The sequence below is a fragment of the Cyprinodon tularosa genome, unplaced genomic scaffold (assembly GCF_016077235.1).
Source record: "Cyprinodon tularosa strain WSP-4 unplaced genomic scaffold, ASM1607723v1 ctg159, whole genome shotgun sequence".
NCBI classification, from domain to species: Eukaryota; Metazoa; Chordata; class Actinopteri; order Cyprinodontiformes; family Cyprinodontidae; genus Cyprinodon; species Cyprinodon tularosa.
In genome coordinates this window covers 490,642-513,677 of record NW_024038427.1, presented here as the reverse complement: position 1 = coordinate 513,677, position 23,036 = coordinate 490,642, and the positions used below count along the sequence as shown (strand labels likewise).

Below are 23,036 nucleotides of genomic sequence, written 5' to 3'. Positions count from 1 at the left end.
TACTTAAAATAATGAGAGCACTCTGTAATTTTCATCATAGGTACACTTAGAGATGAAATGAGGAAAAACAAAAACAGGAAAGCACATTGTAGAATTTTGAAAGAATTTATTTGTAAATTATGGTGGAAAATAAGTATTTGGTCACCCATAAACAAGCACGATTTCTGGCTCTCCCAGACCTGTAACTTCTTTAAGAAGCTCATTTGTCCTCCACTCGTTACCTGTATTATTGGCACCTGTTTGAACGTGTTATCTGTATAAAACACAGCTTTAAACAGTTACACTCCAAACAGCAGCTTAGTGTGAAAAAAAAAATCATCTGTAAGACATACAAGACCACTGATAATCAACCTCAATCTGGGACACCACGCAAGATCGCATCCGTGGGGTCAAAATTATCATGAGAACGGTGACAAAAAATCCCAGAACTACACAGTGGAACCTGATGAATGACCTACAGAGAGCTGGGAACAGATTAACAAAGGCTACCATAAGTAACACACTACATCTAGAGGGATTCAAATCCTGCAGTGCCAGACGTGTGCCCCTGCTCAAGCCAGTACATGTCCAGGCCCGCCTGAAGTTTGCCAGAGAGCTTATATGGATAATCGAGAAGATGATTTGGAGAATATCATGGTCAGATGAAATCAAAATGGAACTTTTTCTCAACTTGTCATGTTTGGAGGCAGAAGAATGCAGAGTTGCATCCCAAGAACACAATACCTACTGTGAAGCATGGGGGAGGAAACGTTATACTTTGGCGGTTTTTCTGCTAAGGGGACAGAAAAACTGATCTGTGTTGAGGGAAGAATGAACGGGGTCATATATCATGAGATTTTTAAGTCAAAACCTCCCATCAGTGAGAGCCTTTAAAATGAAACATGGCTGGATGTTCCAGCATGACAATGATCCCTAACACACCACCCGGGCAACGAAGGAGTGGCTCCATAAAAAGCATTTCAAGGTCCTGGAGTTGCCCAGCCAGTCTCCAGACCTCAACCCCATAGAAAATGTGTGGAAGGAGTTGAAATGCTGTGTTGCCCAGCGACGGCCCGAAACATCACTGCTCTAGAGATCTGCATGGAGGAATGGGCCAAAATACCAGCAACAGTGTGTGCAAACCTGGTGGAGACTTACAGGAAATGCTTGACCTCTATCATTGCCAACAAAGGTTATGTTACAAAGTATTGAGAGGAACTTTAGTTATTGACCAAATACTTATTTTCCACCATAATAATCCTACAATGTGATTTTCTGGATTTTTTTTTCTAATTTCATCTCTCATAGTTGAAGTGCAGCTATGACGAAAATTAAAGACCTCTCTCATTATTCTAAATAGAACTTACACAATCAGTGGCTGACTAAATACTTTTTGGCCGTACTCTATATGATGACAAAGTGCCTCTGATTGGATCTGTTACAATCTCAAATCTTTAAACGAACACACTTCTCCTTGCTGGAATTACGACGCTGATTTAAAGCGCTACATCTATAAAGTAACGAGAATATTTCAGAAAATTTTAGATGCTGTCGACTATCGACTTTCTCCAACAGTTCCGGGATTTGAGAGGCAAAAAAATTTCTACAACTCTGGTTGTTGTGGAATTAACAGAATGCTGATATTTCCAAACTTTAAAAGGAAAAGCTGGTTTTAAGGGACTCACTGCAATAAGACGCACATAATGCACAACGCAATTCAAAATTACTTGAATGTTTATATTAAATAAAAAGGCATTTTTTACTGTAAATTTAAATATTTTCCTATCAAATAATCCAAGGTTAAACTTTGAAACGGTCTATGATCCTGGGTTAGCTATTAGTGTTGCTAGCATTAGTATACATCCATATTTTCCATGTCCATATACCTGAGAATGTTGATTCAAATGTAGTTTTAAATTCACCATGATGTATTCAAAGCTCAAAGGGGTAAAATGGATCAACTTTGTTTAGCCTTCCTGTTATCAGAAAGAATGGAAACTACAAATAATTTTTAGAATGCCCTAAAAAAATATTTAATCCGATTCAAATGCTTGAAACTTAATTTCATAATGGGAATCAAATCATTGAAAATCTCAAACTTAATGCGTCATCTGTGAAATTATGAAATGAAAGCCTGGTATGAACTGCAGTTCAACCCTCAAAAAGAACCAGAAACAAAACGGGTGATGTGACATTTTTATTTTATATAAAATACATAAATAAAGCATCTGCGGGTGGCATCAGGAGCATGTGCATGTGTGCAGGAGACTCACACTCCAACCGGCATAGAAATCACCTCATAAAAAATATAAAGACATATTGCAGTCAACTCATCTCTTCCCTGGACCAATACCTGCACTTTACACGGGTCACATGATCACAAGTTAAACTACAGTCATCAGAACTTGATTTGACAGAGCCGGACATTCCCTGTTTATGCGGCGGGTGATAAGTGTGATATGAAGGCGCTCAAATTATCTGAGGTCTTTAACCTGTTTGCTGTAAATGTACAGAGAAGCCTCCATCAGCATCTCCCTACTGATTGCACATTGAAACAACAAAAAGATTCTTAATGCCTGACCTCTAGAAACTGTCTTTGGCCAAATGCATCTTAAGTTAGACTCAAAAAAATAAAATGAGCAAATAACAGAATCTCCCAGAGCATTCATTCCCCTACTAGAGTCTGAGGGAAATAAAGAAAAAACAAAAAGGAGAGAGGGGAGAGCATAAAAATCTGAAGTGTTAAGCTGACGATCATTAGAAAAAATAGTTAAATCATAAACGAAAAAAAAAAAAAAAATTAGTTGGTGCCTTAAACTGCCTAAATAAGCTGAATGAACGGCACCTCCTCCCCTGAAGCCAGGTGAAAGCAGCACGATATGTAAGCAGATAACCCTTCCCTTACGTTTTTATAAATCCTCTGTACATTTTAAAAGATAATTCTCTTATTTAACAGCGTGTGGAAATAGAGTTCATAGAAAAAAAAAATCATTGCATTATTCTGCACTCATTCTCAGACTGTCTATCTCCAGAAAGTTTTGGGATGTTTGGCTGAAAGATGGAGGGCAGACAGGAAGCTCATGGTTTAAATAAAACCCAGCAGGGCGGCAGATTGATTGGGGGAGTTTGGCCTATGAGGGGGGAGTTTTAAAAGGCCCCCAGGCGTGGAAGCAGCGTGTGAAGCAGTGAGGCTCGTTTCCCTTCCTCACCAGGCGCAGCTTCCTCGGATGCTCAGAGTCTTTAGCCCGCATGTGCTGGATGTAAACCTGGAGACAGAGAGAAGTTAGTGAAAACTATATATGCTCATCACTACTTACTCGACTTTCAGGGGTCCCCGGTCTGTTACTTTCATGTAGAAATAGAAAATAAAAAACTTAAATGAAGGAACGAAAAAATAAAAACAGGAAGCTGAAAAAAAGGATAGCGACCAGAAGAGAACATCATGCAGAAAAATGACAAAAAGAGGACAGCGCAGATGCAATGAAAGGAAGTAGGGACAATAAAGCATAGAGGGACAAGAAAGGAAATGAATGAAGTCATACCTGAGGGACAAGGAAGAAAAAGAACCAAATAAGGGAAACAAGAAAACACATTCAAGCAAAGGACACAAGGTAGGAAGGAATCCGGCAGGAAAAGCTAAATGATGAAAAAAACCAAATAAAGGGAAGGAAGGCCACAAATAAAAGGAGGGTAGGAGGTATACAAGGAAGAATGGATCACTTGCATATACAGATCGATCAGTTAAATTAGCTGGATATGTTCTTTCAAAGAACACAAGATCTAAATTAATAATTTAACTCCAACATCTAAAATGCTCTAACTAATATTTGGCTAAGGCTTTTTGGAAAAACCCTCACTGTTGTAAAAGTTAAAGATCAATGAAGAGGAAACAAACGGCATCATCACATTTAACTAATTGTAGTTGCTCAAGGCTCCATTTTAGGCCCCATTGTATTTATATCAATATATAGACATACATTTAACATCCATTCGGTGCGTTTATGGACCGATGGACATTACATCTCCTACCCTGCTAACATTACAACTAGTCTACTACATAACTGAGTCAGTGTCCAGAATTTAACTGCATCTTTTTGTAGGTAAGACAAAATCATTTATTAGATTTACTAAGATCTGAAAACATACAATAAAGGGCTTCCTGTTAAAACTACCGAGTATTAGTTAAACTGCAACAGTGTGTTTGGTGCCTCTGCATGTAGATCAGCCATGAACGGGAAAGTTACCTGACAGGCTTTGAGGCTGAGTTTGATCTCCACCTGGCTGGTCTGGGTGCCGACCCACATGTAAACCTGCGAGGAAATACGACCCAAAGAGCTTAGAAACCGTCACAAGTCATCAACCCGCTGACACGTCCGGACGAAGCTCTTTTACCTCCTTGCCGTTATCCAGCAACATGATGTCGTCGTCTGCCAAGTCGTCCTGGCAGAAGTCGGAGCACTTCTCCGACACGGAGAAATAACCCTTCTCATTGGAGCACCTGAGTGGAGGAAGAGGCAAAAACGGATCGTTAATCCCACAGAATGTTTTACTTTATGTCCAAAAGTCCTGACCGGATTAATGCGGGCGCCGCACTCTCACCTGAAGAGCCGAGCATGTTTCATGTATTCTGCATCTTCGTCGTACTGTTTCTGGGATCCGATTCCAACCCAGAAGAAGTTCTCTGGCTCCTCCCCCTCGTTAATTACCTACAGAACGTTTTTATATCTTTGATTAACAAAATTCTAAGCAAGAAAAAGGTCCTATAATGTTTAACACTTAGAAAGTTAGTGGATTTTAAATGTAAATGGAGATTATTTTAGGAACAGCTGAGACAAGATAGTCTCTGACCTGCTTGCTGTAGCTCTCATCAAACATGGTGTTCATGATGTCCTCGGCCAGCTTAGCCTCGTCCGGGTCGGCGGCCCGGCCCACCCAGGTGTAAACGATTCCCTGGTTGTCTGTGCTTTCAAACGGAACCTGCAGAGAAATACGTCTGAGTTGCAGCCCTTCCTTTCATCTAACATGTTTTCATCACCAAGCATCCAAACCTTAAGTATGAAGCAGAACTCTGAGTTGAGATTGCTGGAATCGGTACCAATCTGGATGGTCCTGAGTGACAAATGGAGAGAAGAACGCTATGATGTCATAGTCGTAGAGGGAAAGATAGACAGTGACAGTGGGGTAGGCTGGGTTTGACCACGGCGTACCTGGTGCACAGTGCGCTGCCATTGGTGCGTATGTGGTAAAGCGACGGCTGGACGTCAGTGTTCTGCTTCCGCTTCCCTTTGTGAATGATAAACTTCCTCTTAAAATGCGACAGGAATTTGAGGTTCTCCTGCTGCTGGGTCATCCGCACCACCTAAACCGTCAAAACACACCTGTTAATAATCTGCTCCAGCAGAAGAAACCAGAAAACAAATGAGCTGAAATCCTTCCTTGCCTTCAGCTTTCCAGGGAAAAGGCTCTCGAACTTCTTCTGCAGGGAGAAGGTGAAGGTGAGCCAGCCCATGTTGGACGCCTGCCTGCCCTGCCAGAAGTACACCACACACTGGAAGTCCTCCTCAGGCTGTTTGTCCTCTTCGTCCTCGTCCCCCTTTCCTCCTCCTCTTCCACCTTCTCCGCCCTCCCCCTCCTTCTTCTCCTCATCCTCATACTCCACAGGAACCCAGTATCTAAAACAATAAATAATCAGCCCGGAGATTAGGGCGAGGCAGCAAAGGCAGCACACGAATCTTTGGAGGTGATGATCTGAGTCTACCTGCAGAGGAAGACGTAGCAGTCTTGGGTGTAGAAGTGTCCAAACTCCTCCTCCGGAAGGCGAGTGAACTTCTTCCCCTCCAAAACAAAGCCCTCCATGCCGTCCAGGTCCTCGTTCCACTCCTCCATCAGCTGCTCGGCCTAGAAGTGGAGGAAGCAGAGAACTGTAGCAGGGATGTTTAGCAGAACAGCAGCGTGGGACGGAGCCAGCAGAGGGTTTACCTCAGTGAGGGGCATGGGGGGCTGGCGGGGGAGGAACAGGGCTGTGAGGTCAGCCTTCATCTGGTCCTTCTGCTCCGCATCCTTTTTCACCTGCGGATAAAATTTGCTTATTGTGATAAAAAAAATATACTGCTACAGTTTATTACATTGATTACTTCTATAGATTATATCTGTTCAGCCTCCCTGGTTCATTCATTAGTTTTACTTTTATGCTACGTTCACATGATTGAAGCAGCTGGTTTACGTGCAAAATCAATGGCTGATACGAAGAAGGTCCTGCAGCGTGTTTAGAGCAGCTGAAGCAGCGCCTCATGAGCTTCTGATGCACATGACGTGCTTCACAAGCAGCATTTGCTGGAGTTGCAAAAACTGAACTTTTGCTGCTGGATGCCTCACATCAGCCAATCAGAGAAGCTGATCTGGGAGCTGGCAGGGAGACATACACAGCGCTGCCTAACAGAGAACTATGATCACTCCTCTGAAACACTTTAATATCTAAATTAACCTAAAATGTCGAAACCTGCCAGTGCGTGCAGTTTGGACCTTTTAACATCTCCTTCCAGCCAACACGACCAGTAGCGGAAAAACCCCCCAATAGGCGACCTGGTAAGAGGCTGCTGTTGAAGGGGATTTTCAGCAACAGAGCACCACCGGTGTACAGGGGTTTTGTGCAGGTCCGACAGCAAAATAATAATTAAAGTCAGGACTGCAGAGAAAACATCTGTGCAGTCCGATGTGATGAACGGACTGCACAGATGTTTTCAGCTGGACTTTCTCAGTTAAAAACGTATTAAAACTACTTTTCCGGGGCATCAAAGATGCTCTTGAGGCGCTTCAGACCTTAATGTGGACAGGCATCAAAATATCAAGCAGCAGGCGCATTTTTTCTGCTTTGGTCTGAACTTGTGGTCTAAACGTAGCATTATCCTGCTCACGAACATGCCCTGAGCAGCAAAGGAGCCTCTGTAGCTTTATTTTTGATGCTCGCCCACATTGAAGATCAGCAAAGTAAAGGTCTGACGGGCATTGGGAGGAGCTACTCACAGCTGTGGATGAAACTGGCTTTATGAGAGAACGCCATCATTGCAGCTGGTTTACATACGCCTTGGCGCCGTGTCTGGATTCAGTGTTTTTTTTTCTTCTTTTTTTATATAAAAGGGGTCAGATATTAAAGGTTTTATTCTTTAATTCATGAATTTGGCTGTTGTTGTGGAACATCAGGCAACAAATGTCAGATTTTCTGAATGATTTGATATACTGATGGTGGTACCAGTGTACAGCTGCCTCTCCTCTGTCAGCGAGCCCCAGGGCAGCTGGGGCTACAATGCAGTTTGTCACCATCAGTGTGTAAATTTGCATGAGAATGGATGAATGACTGAATGAATGTAGTGTAAAGCCCTTTGGTCAAGTCTCTTGACTTAAAAAAGTACTATAAAGGTATAGGCCATTTACCATGTCTTCCAACTCTAAGTCATATGCTTAAATGCTCATGACGCGCTATGCATTGCTGGATCTTTGCATCAACCACAGACTTTGCATGTAAACTGGCTGCCTCTGCTGCTCATAACCAGATATTGGGGCATCAGAGGAAACTTTAACAGCAGCTTTCTCTTTAAGTTGCAGTTATTCTGTACCTTAAATGTTGGATAAACATCAGGAGTCTATGCCCGAACTCTGCTGTAAAGTTCTTCAATAACCTGACAGGTATACTGTGTTCTTTGCTCTTTTTGTTGATTAATTTTTTCTGTTAAACATCTGAGGCCAGAAACCGAACCAGAGTTTTTGAGTATAACATTTTATAAAGGTAGCCGATTGCCCTTGATTTTATTTATAGCCATCATAGTCAGGGAGACTGATGCACGTCACAGTTTTATTGTTGAAAAATATAAAAGTACATAAAAGTTTGTTTTTGTAAAGGAGAGAATGTATCAACGTTGAGAATAAAACTGGGTGGTCTCTCACCTTGCCCTGCAGGTTATCATGTTGCTGCACAGTCTCAGCAGCTCTTGTGTAATCCACCTTCAAAACATCGTCCCAGTTCTTAAACTTTGATTTAAACACCTGTTGGATGAGGATGAAGAGAAGACCAGCATGTTAAGAGGTGCAGAAAATACCCCAACATCTAGAAAGTAGCAGGTGTGTGGCTGCAGCCTCTGGAGCAGAGGATCTCTCCACCTGACACTCTGTGCCCTCCAGGTTGCGGGTGACGCTGGCGTGTTTGGGTCTGTGCAGCATGGAGCAGAGCTCCTGACCCAGCTTTAAGGCTGCGGCTCGGACCAGACGAGGAGACTTCCTCCCGATCCAGATGAAGACGTCTGACCAGCAGTCCAGGATGTAGACACACTTAGTATCCAGCAGAGACTGTACCTGAGGAGAGAGGGGGCAAAAAAGGAGGTGAGACGAGACAGGCACATAGGAGGACGCTTGGGAAGAACCGATAAACGTACCAGTCTGAGGTCAGGCATGGTGTCTAGCTTGATCTTGCGATCTTTATGCTCCACAGACAGCTTATAGTTAATCTGAGGCAGCTCCAGGTAGCCCAGACCCAGGCCCACCTACAGGGAAGACCGGTTCTGTTAAACCCTGAAAATCCACCAGAGAGACAACATTTCCAGCTGATTGTCTTACTTTGTAGAGTTTAGGTCTGACAGGGGAGAAATCATCTGGCACATGTTTCTTGATCTCTTCTGGTTGTCCTCCCAGAGCCTCCCAGAACTCTGGAGGCTCCTGGTTCTGCATCAGGGTCACTATCTCCGCCTTCCCTTTCCGTTCATTCTTATTGATCTTTTCAGCAAACAACCTGAAGGATTTCAACAACTTAGAACTTTGACCCCACAACAAGAACCCCCCCCCTTCTTCTGACATGAGAGGCGACTTGAAGCCGTTTGCTACCTGGCCTTTGTGGTGCCGCCGAGCGTGGCGTTGGCTCCTCTCCAGATGAAGATTTCCAGCCCCGTGTCCAACAGGAAGACAAAGCTGCAAGAATAAACAAAACAAAACAAAAAATCTGAGTTTTCAATCACAGAAAGAATGGAGGAAAAGAATTGATAATATTCAGTTTGATCAGAGAGGTTGGACATAAATAAATAAAAATAATTCCGGTCACACTGTGGGTTGGGTGCTATTAGTGAAGGAAAAAAGCTCCAGTTTTTTCACACAGATATAAGAAGAAATTAATACAATAACTATTATTTATGATCTGGGGCTTATCCTTATACTTTACAGTTTTGGTTTTTTGCACCAAACCTGTTTAGCTGGAATTGGAATTAAAAAATATATATAAACAAAATGATTTTCTGTTGAAAATGAGCCTTTTTAATCAAAATAAAAAATTATTTGATTTATTACAGGGTGAGATGGATGGAATTTGGGCAAGTTTAAAAAAGTACCAAACAATCATACAGTTTGTTTTATTAGACCAATGTCAGAGGAATCCTCTGTGCATGTGCTGCAGGGATATATATGCATATGGCACTTTGGGGGCGTGGCCTAAACACCCCTGGCAGGAAGCATGTGATCGAGGAACAGCACCAATATAAAACTGTATACTTGGATAACATTTTTCAGTAAAAGACATGCTAAACTATATTTTCTAAGACTTCATCTTTAGTTTCTTAAATTTTTGTCTTATTTACATACATGTTTTTTTTTTTAATAAGGGTCTTCAGGTTTGACCAGAAGCTGTTGTTATTACGCTATCAGGCAGTAGTAATAAAGTCGGACACCGTGTCATCATTCTGTGCAATTAACTCTGTTTTTGTTGTTTGGGAATGTATGTGGTTAGATTATTATTGTTATTATTTTTTATTTGTTTTGTTAACAGCTCTATTTTAGTCCTTGAATTTCTCAAACCTACTTGGGAGTGTCGTCTAGAACCAAAATTGATCAGATAACCTGAATTCTGAATGCAGCAGAGCAAAGTTTTCCATTTAATGCTCTGGAGCTTTTAAAAAAACTCTGCTGGGAAACATGTTAGGTATGAAAACGTTGGTGAAAGCCTTCAGTTAAACATTATTTTACAGCGTCTTGAAATAATAAAAACATATATTGGATTCTGTTCTCTAAGATGTGGCGTCACCTTTCCTACTAATATAGAGATCATTTTTTTATGACAGAAAGATTAACATTGAATAAATGTTTTCCTCAGTAAACAGAAACTAGAGAACAGGATCGGCAGATCAGAGCTTCAGATCAAAAATCTGTGATTCAGGTGAAGTGATTTAGAGCAGTCAGAGTGCTGAAACTCACCGAGGGTCGAGGGAAGAGCCCTTCACCGGCACAGACTCCAGTTTGATGTTCTTCTTGCCGTAGACTCTGTATAACCTGATGAATGGAGAAAAGATAAACATCAGGAGATATTTACCCAGATAGTGAAACACTCAGCTGATCAGCGGTAAATGATTGTCCTGAAAGGCTTCCACCCACCTGACGGTGTAATGCGTGTCCTCCACAGTGAAAAACCCACTGGATGTTCCTCCTTCAATGTAGGAGATCTCATCGTTAAACACCTGAACAGAGGACAAAAATCATCTGAATGCTGTGCTAACAGATATGCTACACAGGAAGCACTGCTGAGTACTGGTGAGGGAGAGCTGGGATGTAAGGATAACCCGACTGCCTGTTGTGGAAACAAGGAATCACGGAAAGAAATGAACCATTTCTCTTGAGATCTGGACCTGCTGCAGCAGCCGGTGGCTAAGGGACCCTGTACGGCATAGATATTAATCCTGATGACTGAGTTATAAAAATGTGTGTTACTAAGAGGCTTGAATAGGGATACATTTGGAGAACTAAGCTCTAGTGGAGGACATTTGTTTTGGAGATAGTTGAAGATTTAATATCTGCCAACATAACTGTTCGTGTCTCTTCTCTGCCTGCTTAGCGTGTTTTCTTTCCCTGTCATCAAGGCTGATTGTTGTCGCTGAACGCTGTCAGTGTGTTGGGCGCCCGGTCAGTAGAACACAACTTATAGGCGGTGAAATAAAAAACACTCGAAGCAGCTTCAGGCTGTAGCCCGGCTGTCCGATGGACCGCTACTTTACCAGACTCAAAAGTCTGCTGTTTTACAAAATCTCCAGAACGGATATTCTGTGAGGTAGCAGGGATAGTCAGAACCCCGCTTCCAAAACTGCCTCTTCTCTCCTTCCTTTGGCTCGAGTAAAACGGTGAATGGGCTCCAAAGCAAAAGCAATGTGATTTAGATGCTTCAGTGTCATGTCAGCTTCATCTTCCATCAAACCAAATGTTTTATGGTTGTGATGTGTCGCCGGTATTTCCAATGTATACAATTGCTACAGCTCGCAAAGACCAACCCTGTGACATCACCGTCTGAGGTACTGCAACATGGTGGTGCCCTTACCAAAAAAATTTAAAAACAAAGCTTCAGTTTATTATTTTTTTCCTCCTTTATATTGTTCAGATTTCCAATATAGTTATTGATAATAGTAAGACACAATCTCATGAATGAAGTTAGTTTGGTTGAACATTTAATTTCCCCTTTAAACGTGGCTCCGATTCTACTTACTGCGCTGAACTCCTCGCTCTCGTCTCCCATCTCCTCTCGAATGGTCCTGCACTCCGCTCCCAAGTAGTTTCTCAGGTTAACGGCATGGATGGCGGCGCCGGCTTTCTTGTCCAACGTCGCCTCCTGACCGATCCAGTAGAAGATCTGCCAGTTCAAGGCTCCGTTGTCGTCCAGGAAGGTCTACAAACAACATAGAAACCCCAGAAAAAACATCTTTACAGCGTCACCGCTAATTTAATAAAAAAAAAAAACATACTAATGGAAGTGAGTTGTTACCTTGAGGACGATGTAGCAGTCTGCTTCGTAGAACTTTCCATGTAAAACCTCATCTATCAGCTGGGGGACGAAGTTCTCGATCTGGAACACGGTTACTCCTGGGATCTGTTGAAGATGAAGCAGCATGTTTTAAACAAAACATCTGGCTTTAAAATACCAGGACCCAACAATAGATAAAATAATAATAATAAAGGAAACCTGCCTGTCCCACATCCTCCAAGAAGAACTCGGAATAATCCAACTGGGGCTTCTCAAGGCTCTTATCCCACCGCCGCACTTTTAGGTCTCCGTATTTCAAGTCCCCGTTTTCCTACAAAATCCATACGTTTTTTTGTTACATCGATTTTTTCTCACTCTGAATACAATGAGATAAAGGCTAAAGCATAGAATGAATAAAAACTGATTTAAGGTACCGGTATGAATCAATTTTAGGCTTTAAGGAGAATTCTCCATTTTAAAGTCACAGACTAAAATACTGCAGCAGCAAAAAATGGTTTCATCTATTTAGATTTGCTCTGATTGCTATAGAGCAATCAGAGCAAAGAGAGCATGGAGGAGGATAACAATGAAAATCCTTTTTTAAACAGTAATGGATGTATGAATATCATTGAAACAGCAAATCTTTAAAGGGAATCTCAACAGAGGGTGAAAATCCAACAGATCACTGCTGGAGAGGCTGGTTTCCGTATCAAAACGTTTTAGTGGAAAGTTTAGTGGGAGGAAGCAGTGTACCATAGGTGCAGTTCTGCCAAAAACAACAAACAAAAAAAAAAAAAAGAGAAAAAAAATGTTGTGGTTTTGATTCCCTGCTGTGGTCTTGGTGCTTGTTTTCCTCCTGCTGGTTTCAGTCTTAACAGGAGGGAGTAGGAAGGGTAGAAGACAAAAGAAGGATTCAGGTTTCATTTTCCAGCGACGGCAGCAGGATCTCCTTTAATGACCACAGTGCTTTCTACTCCTTTGATTCACAGAGCTGACATGTTTATTATATGTAGAGAATTCTCCAGATTATGAGACACTAGGAACCAACGATGCAGACAAACTTAAGGTGACTATCAAAGCAACCTGAGGTTAGCCTGATCTCCTCCACACAACAGGAGTTATTTACACAGACTGCTGTGGAGATATTTTATGCTATTTGTTGTAAAAATCCTTTTAATTAGCATTTTGTAATTTTCTACTTCTCTGACTTTGGGGTTTTAACAGCTTCAAACCACAAACATCTGAAATGAACAGAAACAAAAACTGGGAATAAAACCCCTTTATAATAGGATTCAATTATATAACTGAAATCAACTTTAAATATTATCATAGTTTTGTTAAAGAGGAAGTGTTTCTTCCAGTCGTTTGTTTTACCTCCATGTTTTTCTTCTCCTGAGCGACGTCACTCATGCCTTTCAGGACCTGCTTGGCCTGATCGTCCTGGGAACTGTCCTTCTTCCTCCTCAGCCTCATCTTCCTCGCCAGGTGGTCTCTGGGGCTGGCCCCTGAACAAAAAAGGGATTTGATTTTCACTCCTTAACACGAGCACAGTTTGACTTTAGGTGAAGAGAAATATCTGTTGGGGTGAAATGAATCCTCACAGACCTCCCCCCGCAGCAGCTACGGTGGCAGGAGAAGCTCCGGCCAGACGCAGCTGGTTCTGAAGGGAGAAGTCGATGTTGTACCACTCTGCTGCTCTGTCCACTGGCTTTGGTGGCATCACTAAGCTGGGGTTCTCCCTCACATCTAAGATCTATGGAAAGAAAAACACAGACAGGCTCTGGTATAAATGCATCATAGCATCATGTTCTTTTTCAAATAGCTACCTAGATTAAAAAAAAAAAATAAAAATGTGGCCCCTACCAATAAACCAATAACTTTCCATCGGCCTTTCAAAAGAATTATGATCCTAAAAAAAAAATACTGGACTATTCCACACAAACTGGGACATCTGGACACCCTGATAGATTATAAACTCCCCAGAAATAAACACATCCCATATTTTGATCAGTCCATGTCATGAAGATCGGATTAAAAACTTGATATTTTATTTTGTCACAGCTATAAAGAGCTTCTGAATGACAATACAAGAACAACTTTATTAGGTTTTGTGTATTGTAGAACAGTGCATCATAACCTTCCCTCTGCTGGTTGATGAGGAAAAAAACTTTGTCACCATGTGTTGTTTTCCTGTTTCTTTCTTGTCAAACAGGAGCGTCTGAAATTAGAACATGAACCTAAACTAGGCGAAGCGCAGCGTCTGTACGCGTGTAATGTTGGTGTTCAATATAGTGTAAATAATTAAACTGTTTAAAACAAAATCCTTGTGGGTATGCAGGTTTGCTGGGAGTACATGCTGTAACGCATCTGGATTCTTTTTCCTTTTGAGAACCAAAAAACTTTATAGTTCATTGAGACAAAACAACTAGTTAGAAAAAATATATATATATTTAAAAAGGTTAGTTTCTCTTTGGGACCAATAAATTGAATTTGGCCATTTTTTTTCCTAGACCAGAGGCAACAAAACCCTTAAAAAGATGAAAACCTATAAAGCTTCAGAGATGAATACTGCAATAAATCAGTAGTACAGTAAAATGTCCAAGATTTTCTATTTATAAAGGACTTATATTGAAGACAATTATCAGAATTTTAAAATAATTTGCAGTTTTTGCATGAAAATAAATAAAACCTTTGCTTTATTATTGAAAGTTGAGTCCTCTATCCTTTTTAGCTAAGGTTACTAAGATCCACCCAGAGTCACACAAAGCTTCTCAACTGCATGCAGCAGATCCGGAAAGTCCTAAAGAGTTTGAACGAGCTAGCAACAGTAAGGGTAAAAACAGAGATGCTATAACTGAGTTGATGAAGAAATGAAAATAAATATTTCTGAATAAAGCATCTGCTGCTTTACTGCTTTATTTAGCGATGCTAACTGCTTCAATATCCAAATATAGTAGCATTTAGCTCACATCAATACACAATGTTAGCTTTTCTCCAGTTGTAAAAGCATCATAAATGAATCAAACCCAAATGATGTACCTTTACTCATAAAGAGGCTCTAAATTTGGGAATTTCTAGGTCATAAATAACAGGGTTATACCTCCAGGTCGGGCAGGAAGTGGATGGTTTCAGGCAGTGTTACCAGGCGGTTCTTATTTAGGACCAACTTCTTCAGCTTGTCACATCTAAACAACAAGAAGCCAAACGTTTAGAGAGAGTTCAAATAATAATTCCAATGAATGCATGTCTTTGTTTGCAGTTTACCTGCAGAGGCCCTCAGGAATGAGCTCCAGGTTGTTGTTAGCAGCCATGAACTCGGTGAGGCTAGCTAGTTTGCTCACACCAGAAGGAAGCCCATCGAAGTCCAGTTTGTTGGAATTAACGTACAGCTTCTTCAGCTTGGACAGCTTGCAGATAGCAGACTGATTGGAGAAAATACAAACATTTCAAGATGGTTTGGTTTCCACAGGACTTTAAAAGAAGTGGCTGTCGTCCTTACGGGCAGCGAGGTGAGCTGGTTTCGACTCAGGTTCAGCGTCTCCAGCTGGGTCCACTGGTCGATGCAGAGGGAGAGTTCGGTGATCTGATTGCTGCTCAGGTTGAGTCTCTTCAGGCTGCTTAGGGAGTACAGGCACTCTGGGACCCGGGTCAGGTCGTTACAGGACAGATCCACATCTGATGGAGAAAAAAACTAGTGAGGAAGGAGCAGAACCTGAAGATGTAATTCCACAACCTGGAATGAAGCTTCTCCTATACTTTAAGGTACATCCAGAAATACCATTTCCATACAAGTAGCTTTAGCATAAAAACAGCTCGTTTAATGGTTACCTGCTAAGTTAGTCAGTCCCTCCAGGCTGGTGGGCATGTTGCTCTGCGTCCTCTGGGTGTTCCTCAGGTGAAGTGTCTGTAAAGCAACCATGGCTGGCAGCTGCCTGCTCAGAAACACACACCAGAGCAGCTTAGGTTCAAGGTCAAAACACAGGCTGACCGTCTACGAGTGTCAGAATAAGAAACAGCAGTGAGGCTGTGTTTTACCGCAGCTGTGCGTGCATTAGCGGGTTGTTGTTCAGAATAAGGGTCTGCAGGTGCACCAGGCGTCTCATCTGGGGTGGCAGGCTGTCCAGCTTGTTGTCGCTCAGGTCAAGGTACAGCAGGTCTGTGAGGTTGATGAACAGCTGGTTGGGGATGGAATCAATGCTGTTGTGACTCAGATTCAACACCAGCATGTTCCTGCTGTTCTCCAGGTCCCTGGGAATCTCAGTCAACTGATTGTAGCTCAGATCCTACAGGGGAGAATAATGAAGAATTACCCGTTTGGAAAGCAATAGAAATACCAGTACAGGTTCCATTTGCTGCTATGGTTTCTCACCAGCACAGAGAGGTCCTCTAGCTGAAAGATGTCATCTGGGACTCCAGAGTTTTTAAGGCTGTTGGCCCTGGCTACAACTGCCTACAGTGAAGAAGTGGTAGAAAACATGTCAGAATGAGACGACAATCGGCCCAAACAGAAACAGGGGAAACAAACAAGACTGGTCTTTGACCCCATTTTCTTAAACCATAGCAAGGTGTTAGTCTGGTTTAGTTACCCGCAGGTTTGGTAAGCTGGAGAGATCGCCATGTAAGGTGGTCAGACTGTTGTGACTCACTGAAAGATGCTCCTGAGGACAGAAAAATAACAGGTTTTATTATATCTTCAAGATATGAGGTCAGCCCATATGTTCCTCTAAAGCTGCACATAATGTGTTCAGATAGAAAACAATCCTATCTGTGGTCACAGTTATTCTGGTCATTATGCAACATGGACAAAGAAAGATATTTAAACGACACAACTCTACTGTTTTATCCTTTTTTGACTTTCAACAGCACTTAAAGTACTTAAAATGTTAAATATAACAGGCATGTCTAGTTGTCCTACTCATAATTTTATGCTATGAGTTCTAATATCAAATTAGCATTTAATTTTATATCCTTCAAATGTCACAACAGATCAAGAAAAGAAAGCTTAGGAATAATATATTCATTGTTTCTGGCTTACTTTGGTTCTTCCAGGTGTATTAATAAACCCAATGATTCTGCTTTATGGCAAACCATCAATGCATTCAATCACACCTATTGATGTCCACATGGAAACAATAAAACAACTTATTTAAACACCAAAAAGTAAAAAACAATTTCAACTATTGTGCCACTTATGGGGTTTTAAAAATATTAATTATTATTTTTTTAATCTTATAGATCTTCAGGTCAACAAATGATGTTGTCATCTCATACAGAAATACAACTGCAATCTTATTATGAGTAACAAAAGCTTTTAATGACAGAATGAGCTAAATGCAGAAAGTCAATATTTGCAGTGTTGACCCCTCTTCTTCAGGACCTCTGCAATTCTCCCTGGCATGCTCTCAATCAACCTTTGGACTAAACCCCAACTGACAGCAATCCATTCTTGCATAATTAATACTTGCATTTTGTCAGAATTCCTAGGTTTTCGTTTGTCCACCCGTCTCTTTATGATTGACATCAAATTTTCAATGGCATTAAGATCAGGGGAGTTTCCATGCCATGGACCCAAAATCTCAATGTTTTGTTCCCTAAGCCAGTTAGATATCACCTTTGCTTTATGGCAAGGTGCTCCATCATGCTAGAAAAGGCATTGTTCATCACCAAACTGCTCTTGGAAAATTGGGAGAAGTTGCTCTTGGAGACATTCTGGTACCATTCTTTATTGATGGCTGTGTTTTTAGGTAAGACTGTGAGAGAGGCGACTCCCTTGGCTGAGAAGCAACCCAACACATGAATGTTTTCAGGATGCTTTACAGTTGGCATGAGACAAGACTGGTGGTAGCGCTCACCTCGTCTTCTCCAAACAAGCTGTTTTCCAGATGTCCCAAACAATCGGAAAGGGGATTCATCAGAGAAAGTGACTCCCAGTCCTCAGCAGTCCACTCCCTCTACCTTTTGCAGAATATCAGTCTGTCCCTGATGTTTGTCCTGAAGAGAAGTGGCTTCTTTGCTGCCCTTCTTGAGACCAGGCCTTGCTCCAAGAGTCTCTGCCTCACAGTGCGTGCAGATGCACTCACACCTGCCTGCTGCCAATCCTGAGCAAGCTCTGCACTGCTGGTAGCCCGATCCCACAGCTGAAACACCTTTAAGAGACGGTCCTGGTGCTTGCTGGTCTTTCTTGGGCGCCCTGGAGCCTTTTTGGCAACAATGGAACCTCTCTCCTTGAAGTACTTGCTGATGCAATAGATTGTTGACTGAGGTGCAATCTTTCTAGCTGTGATTCTCTTTCCTGTTAGGCCATTTTTGTGCAGTGCAATGATGACTGCATGTGTTTCTTTAGAGATAACCATGGTTCTCAAGAAAAACAATGATGCCAAGCACCAGCCTCTTTTTAAAGTGGTGTCATTCTTACTTAATCATGACAGATTGATCTCCAGTCCTGTCCTCATCACCACCCACACCTGTGTTAATGGAGCAATCACTGAAACGATGTTAGCTGGTCCTTTTAAGGCAGGGCTGCAATGATGTTGAAATGTGTTTTGGGGGATAAAGTTCCTTTTCTAGGCAAATATTGACTTTGCAATTGATTGCTGTTACGCTGATCACTCTTTATAACATTCTGGAGTATATGCAAATTGCCATTATAAAAACTGAAGCAGTAGACTTTGTAAATATTAACATTTGAATCATTCTCAAAACTTTTGGCCATGACTATAGATCATCTGCATAGAGTGCAAGCATTGGTAAACTTCCTAAATAGAAGCTAATCTCTCTTGACCCTGATTCATTTCCCATTTCTCCAAATCTTTAAAATCCTTTATATGTGTATAAAACAGGTTTTCATGTCAAGTGCAGTTTATAAAATGACTTTGTATGTTAGTAAACCCATTTTAACCTTTATCTGCTAAAAGGTGGTGGTTCCTGATAAACGTAACAATAAGCTTGCAGGATACTCTGAATATATGCAATGATGATCTCAAGAGACCTTAGTGACACCGTTCAAAAAGCCAGAAACATCCTGGCTGACCTAACCTGGTGATCCAAGTCTTTATTATGATTGCTAGTGAAGATTCTCAGTCATCCAGGTCATAGACATTCCCAAAAAGTTTAAAAAACAATCCACTATAGAAGAACATGACTGCAACAGTCCAGAACTGAGTATGTAAAGAAATTATTGATTTAAGCAGCTATAAGCATCTGCTTTGTGAGATCAAGAAAAATACTTCACCCTCACAGGCAGTGCTTTAGTGAAATCACCGCCTGTCTTTGCATCTGCATACCATGAAACTGGACTGATATCATTTTACAACCACAAACCTTAGTGCATTTCATGAGGATTTCCAAAAAAAAAAAAAACAAGCACTGAATCATGCACTCCTTTGCCATACACTTGCTTCCAGTCGCCTTTACCCCAAAGCCTCTTGATAAAATTCAGTGCCACCAGACGCTATCAGAGGTCCGCAAATATTATAGGCAGCATCTTCTCAACCGTATATAAATAGTAGAAAACAAACAATGGTGGCAGCATTATGCTGTGGGATTTATCAGCAAGGTAACAGAAGCTGGTCACAGTTGATGGGAAGAAGAAGGGAACTAAATACAAGAAGTTTGTGGAAAATAATTGTTGAAGGCTTCTAGAACTTTTTGTGTTTTTTTTTCATTATTTAAAAGATTATACAAATAAAAAAAAAAATCATGTTTCTTTTTCCTACCACTTCCAAGTAATTAACTTGTTTTTTAAGGTCCTGTGTATACAATCTAATCTTAGTGTATTATAGAGCAAATGACTGTACCAACAAAATATGGACAAAAGATTGCAGAAATATTGAACCGATCAAGTAATCACTGATTAAAAAGAAAAAGATCGCTCCTTCTGACCGCATCAGTAGAGCCCTTAAAAGCTCTTCACTGAACATGAGTCTAATTAAATATTTAAAACAGCATCTCTGCAGATATGCTCATTGTGTATTCTAAGCATAACATAACCGCATTAAGCTGCTAGAGTAGAAAGGGAGGAAAGGGCTCCAAAAATGACTATTTCCACCCCCTGCACTGAGCTTTGAAGGATGAGGGCAGGGGGAGAAAAAGTTGGATGTTATAATTTCTTCATTATATGCAATAAAAACACCAAAACAATGTCTCATGGCCTTTAACATCAGGTGAAAACTATGGATCTTTCAAACTCAAGGCTTCCTGATTCTCTCTATAGAGCAGGGGCCCAAAATCATTGAATGTTATTCTAAGCCTTTACTGATATTAAACATGATGACAAAACTAACAACAGAAAGGCAAAGGTATGCTAGAAATGCAAACAGAGATGGCACTACATACATGTACAGAAAATGATTCTGCTCATTATACTCCTGTTAATAAGGCTTAGATAAACCTGTACACACAGCTGATAGTCTGGGTCACCAGACTATTTCACAGTTTGTTTGTTTTTAGTTGGAAATCGAAAAGTTATGGATACCCTGCTGTGGAGGAACAAAGAAATGACAACCTCTCCTTCAAAGTAAGGGCACATACTGAAAATCTCCACAGTCACAGTGAGAGAGGTCCAACAGGATTTATACCAAGAGCTTTCTGACTGGTAGACCATAACACCAAGCCCTATTACAGGGAATTCATACATGAACCAATGTTATATCAACTCTTAGTTGTGATTTGGCATAAAAGTTCAATAACTTACCAGCTTCTGGAGAGAGGACAGCTCCTCTGGGAGGTAACAGAGTCCTGTCCTGTTCAGCTTCAGCCATCGCAGGCTGCTCATAGACTTGACATCCTCAGGGAAGTATCCTCCCTGCAGGGACAGTAAATAAGGAGAGCAACAGAGAACTGAGTACTTAACCTGGGCTTAGTTGTTAAAACTGCTCAAACAGAAATTTCAGAACATCATACTTTAATCTTGATCAGACAGAATTAAGGAAATCAGGCTTAATCCTTAATGTGTTGACATTACAAAGGTAAAATAAAGTTTAAACAGCTGATTGTTACAACGGTCTTCTAACGCTGCTCACTAACAAGGGTTGTGGATTTTAAAAGTGGTTTCATTTCCTTTGAAGGCAGACTATTGAGCAAAAATCCAAAATAAGTATTTAATTGTCAAGCAGAGTGCATTATCTGATCCCAAAACAAAACAGAAATAGAAACGGTAAGCAGAGCAGTTAGATGTTTTATGTGGTGGGATACTGGGTTTGGATAGAACTTAGGGGGAGTTTGGAACCAAAAACTCTTTACAGAAACTTTAAATACTTCAGGTTTCTGAGGGAGGGCTGTGGATTAAAACCTTCAGCTCACAGGTGTGAGTTCTGCTCTGTCATTATCACTGACCTGATGGTTTTTAATCACATGCAACAGCTATCATCCCCAGTCCTGGTCACTAACTATTTTGGCCCAGAAAATCTGGTGTTATGGACCAAAGTATTTCATGTTGGACTGATATTCCATCTCCAAAGAAGAGCTTTTTCCTTTGTTTTTTTATCAAGTCAAGCTATAATGAGATCTAAAATCCTGTATCTGATCAGCTAAAACACTTCTGTAGTCTTCACTAAGACGGTTAGGAGATGAAACTTGGAGAGACTTTGAGGTCCGGTTAATCTGCCGCGGATAGGATGTCTCTAATCTGTGTGCCAGATTTCCTCTCTAATGTGGTTTATTTGGATTAAGGATGATTATCAGATTATTTACAATAAATGCACCTAAATCAAACAGGGATAATGTTTTATTTTTTTTTAAACCAGACATTATTCACACCCCCCGCATCTCATTCAACCTGCATATTCCCATAACTCGTCATGTCAATTAAGGCAAAAATCCTCAAAGCTCCAAATTAAAATTCCTTAATTTGAGCATGAAATATTTAGTTTTAGCAAACATTTTAATAGGTGTATTCATCTAAATAATCCATAACCTATGGCTCACAATAATCTCAAATTTACAAAATATGGTTAAAAGAAGTCGTCTCTCTTTGTGAGGATATCTTGCAATGTGATTGTTTTTCAAATTCTTCAACAGAACGGCAAACACAATATTTTAGAGAATAACCAATCCAACTGTAATGTTGCATTAAACCAGCTGAGTTGATGCTTTTAGATCTAAAATAAGAAAGCCTAAGCAATAAAAATTATAATAAAGGAACCCTGAGGTGAAAAGAAAACAAAACACTTCTTCACATTTACCAAACAGCATCCTGAGGAGCCCAAAAAAATTAAGATAATCATTGGAGGAAACAGTCAAACACGGTGGTGGCAGTGTGATGATCTGGTCCAGCTTTGGTGCTTTGATATTTTTCTACAGTTTGAAAAAAAAAAAATCTGTTCTTTAGCAGATAATCCTGGATATGTCCAGCCATCAGTTGTTGAAATTGGGCTGAAAGTACTTTTGCATTATCAGGCAAAACAAACAAGTTCACATCTTCATAGCTTTAAAGAATTAGGGCTCTGGTTCACACTTTTTCAACAAACATTTCTAAAAACCTTCTAACTTTTTGGCGACCTTTGACGTGGTGAACCTTAAAGCTCACAGAATGAGGTGTGAAGGAATCGTGATATTTTGACCAACCCCTTTTACTAAAAAATAAAAAAAAAACATTCAGGACAAACAGTAGCCATGACAACACTGGTTGATTTCAATCACTCAACATGCTCCTCAAAGTTCAACAAACTATACGATGTTATCTAAGATATGTCTAAATCTGCCCCAGTTTGACTGCAGTTAAAAAAAATGTATTGATGCGTAACATGGGACCCTGAACTAAAGGCAGCTAAAGTTAGCTAAAAGTAAAGCTAAATTAGCAGGGTGACGTGATGGTGGAAGCAGCTACTTTGACCAAAACTACATTCAACCAGAGGCTAAAAGAAAGCTTTACACAGGTTATTAATCAAAACACAGTTTAGAGAAAATAACAACTACGAAGCCAAAGGTGACCGACATAGGAAGGCTACTTTGTCATTTTGACAACTGGCTAACGCCCAATGCTCCCAACGTTCATCTACAGCTTCTGTTTTAGCCATTTGTTACCAATTCTTAGGTCTAGCTAAAAAAGCGGGTAAACAATCACCGATATAAAGCCAATTAAAATTAATCAGATATCCTTACTTTAAAGTCGTTTCCACTGAGATCTACCCCCCTGATGAAGGGAAGAACTCCGGTGGCAGCCATTTCTGACTAGCTGATGTCAGCTCCTCCACCCTTAACTGTCTATTTTGGTAGGAAAGGAGGGAGGGTTGTGGCCGTTCTTCTTTCTGGTTTTGGCATCGTCTGAGGACCGCTCATTACTGCTCCAAGCGGTAAGGAG

General features: G+C 40.9%; 1 protein-coding gene across 1 annotated transcript; it reads right to left on the bottom strand.

Annotated features, from left to right (window-relative positions):
* Window positions 1–2,161: 2,161 nt before the first annotated feature.
* On the bottom strand, window positions 2,162–22,986 carry flii (FLII actin remodeling protein). The gene is made up of 31 exons (XM_038280318.1): window positions 22,838–22,986; window positions 20,430–20,540; window positions 16,324–16,395; window positions 16,107–16,187; window positions 15,773–16,020; window positions 15,566–15,669; window positions 15,237–15,412; window positions 15,002–15,159; window positions 14,838–14,922; window positions 13,343–13,490; window positions 13,112–13,242; window positions 11,961–12,068; window positions 11,759–11,863; window positions 11,483–11,662; window positions 10,384–10,466; window positions 10,207–10,281; window positions 8,851–8,934; window positions 8,587–8,758; window positions 8,406–8,513; window positions 8,134–8,325; window positions 7,921–8,019; window positions 5,959–6,048; window positions 5,738–5,877; window positions 5,420–5,651; window positions 5,187–5,338; window positions 5,028–5,088; window positions 4,828–4,956; window positions 4,579–4,685; window positions 4,372–4,477; window positions 4,224–4,289; window positions 2,162–3,245 (listed from the first exon to the last, which is right to left on the bottom strand). Exons 1-31 carry the CDS (start codon window positions 22,898–22,900, stop codon window positions 3,111–3,113), a joined length of 3,801 nt encoding a protein of 1,266 aa, XP_038136246.1. The 5' UTR covers window positions 22,901–22,986; the 3' UTR covers window positions 2,162–3,110.
* Window positions 22,987–23,036: the final 50 nt, after the last annotated feature.

Bases quoted from the DNA above. Each gene is read 5' to 3' on its own strand.
- flii (XM_038280318.1), bottom strand. From the start codon at position 22,900: ATGGCTGCCACCGGAGTTCTTCCCTTCATCAGGGGGGTAGATCTCAGT. The intron at 15,670-15,772 runs GTAAAACACAGC...GTTTCTGAGCAG, and splicing joins CTAATGCACGCACAGCTGCG to GCAGCTGCCAGCCATGGTTG. The intron at 15,160-15,236 runs GTAAGGACGACA...TTCTCCAATCAG, and splicing joins ACCAGCTCACCTCGCTGCCC to TCTGCTATCTGCAAGCTGTC.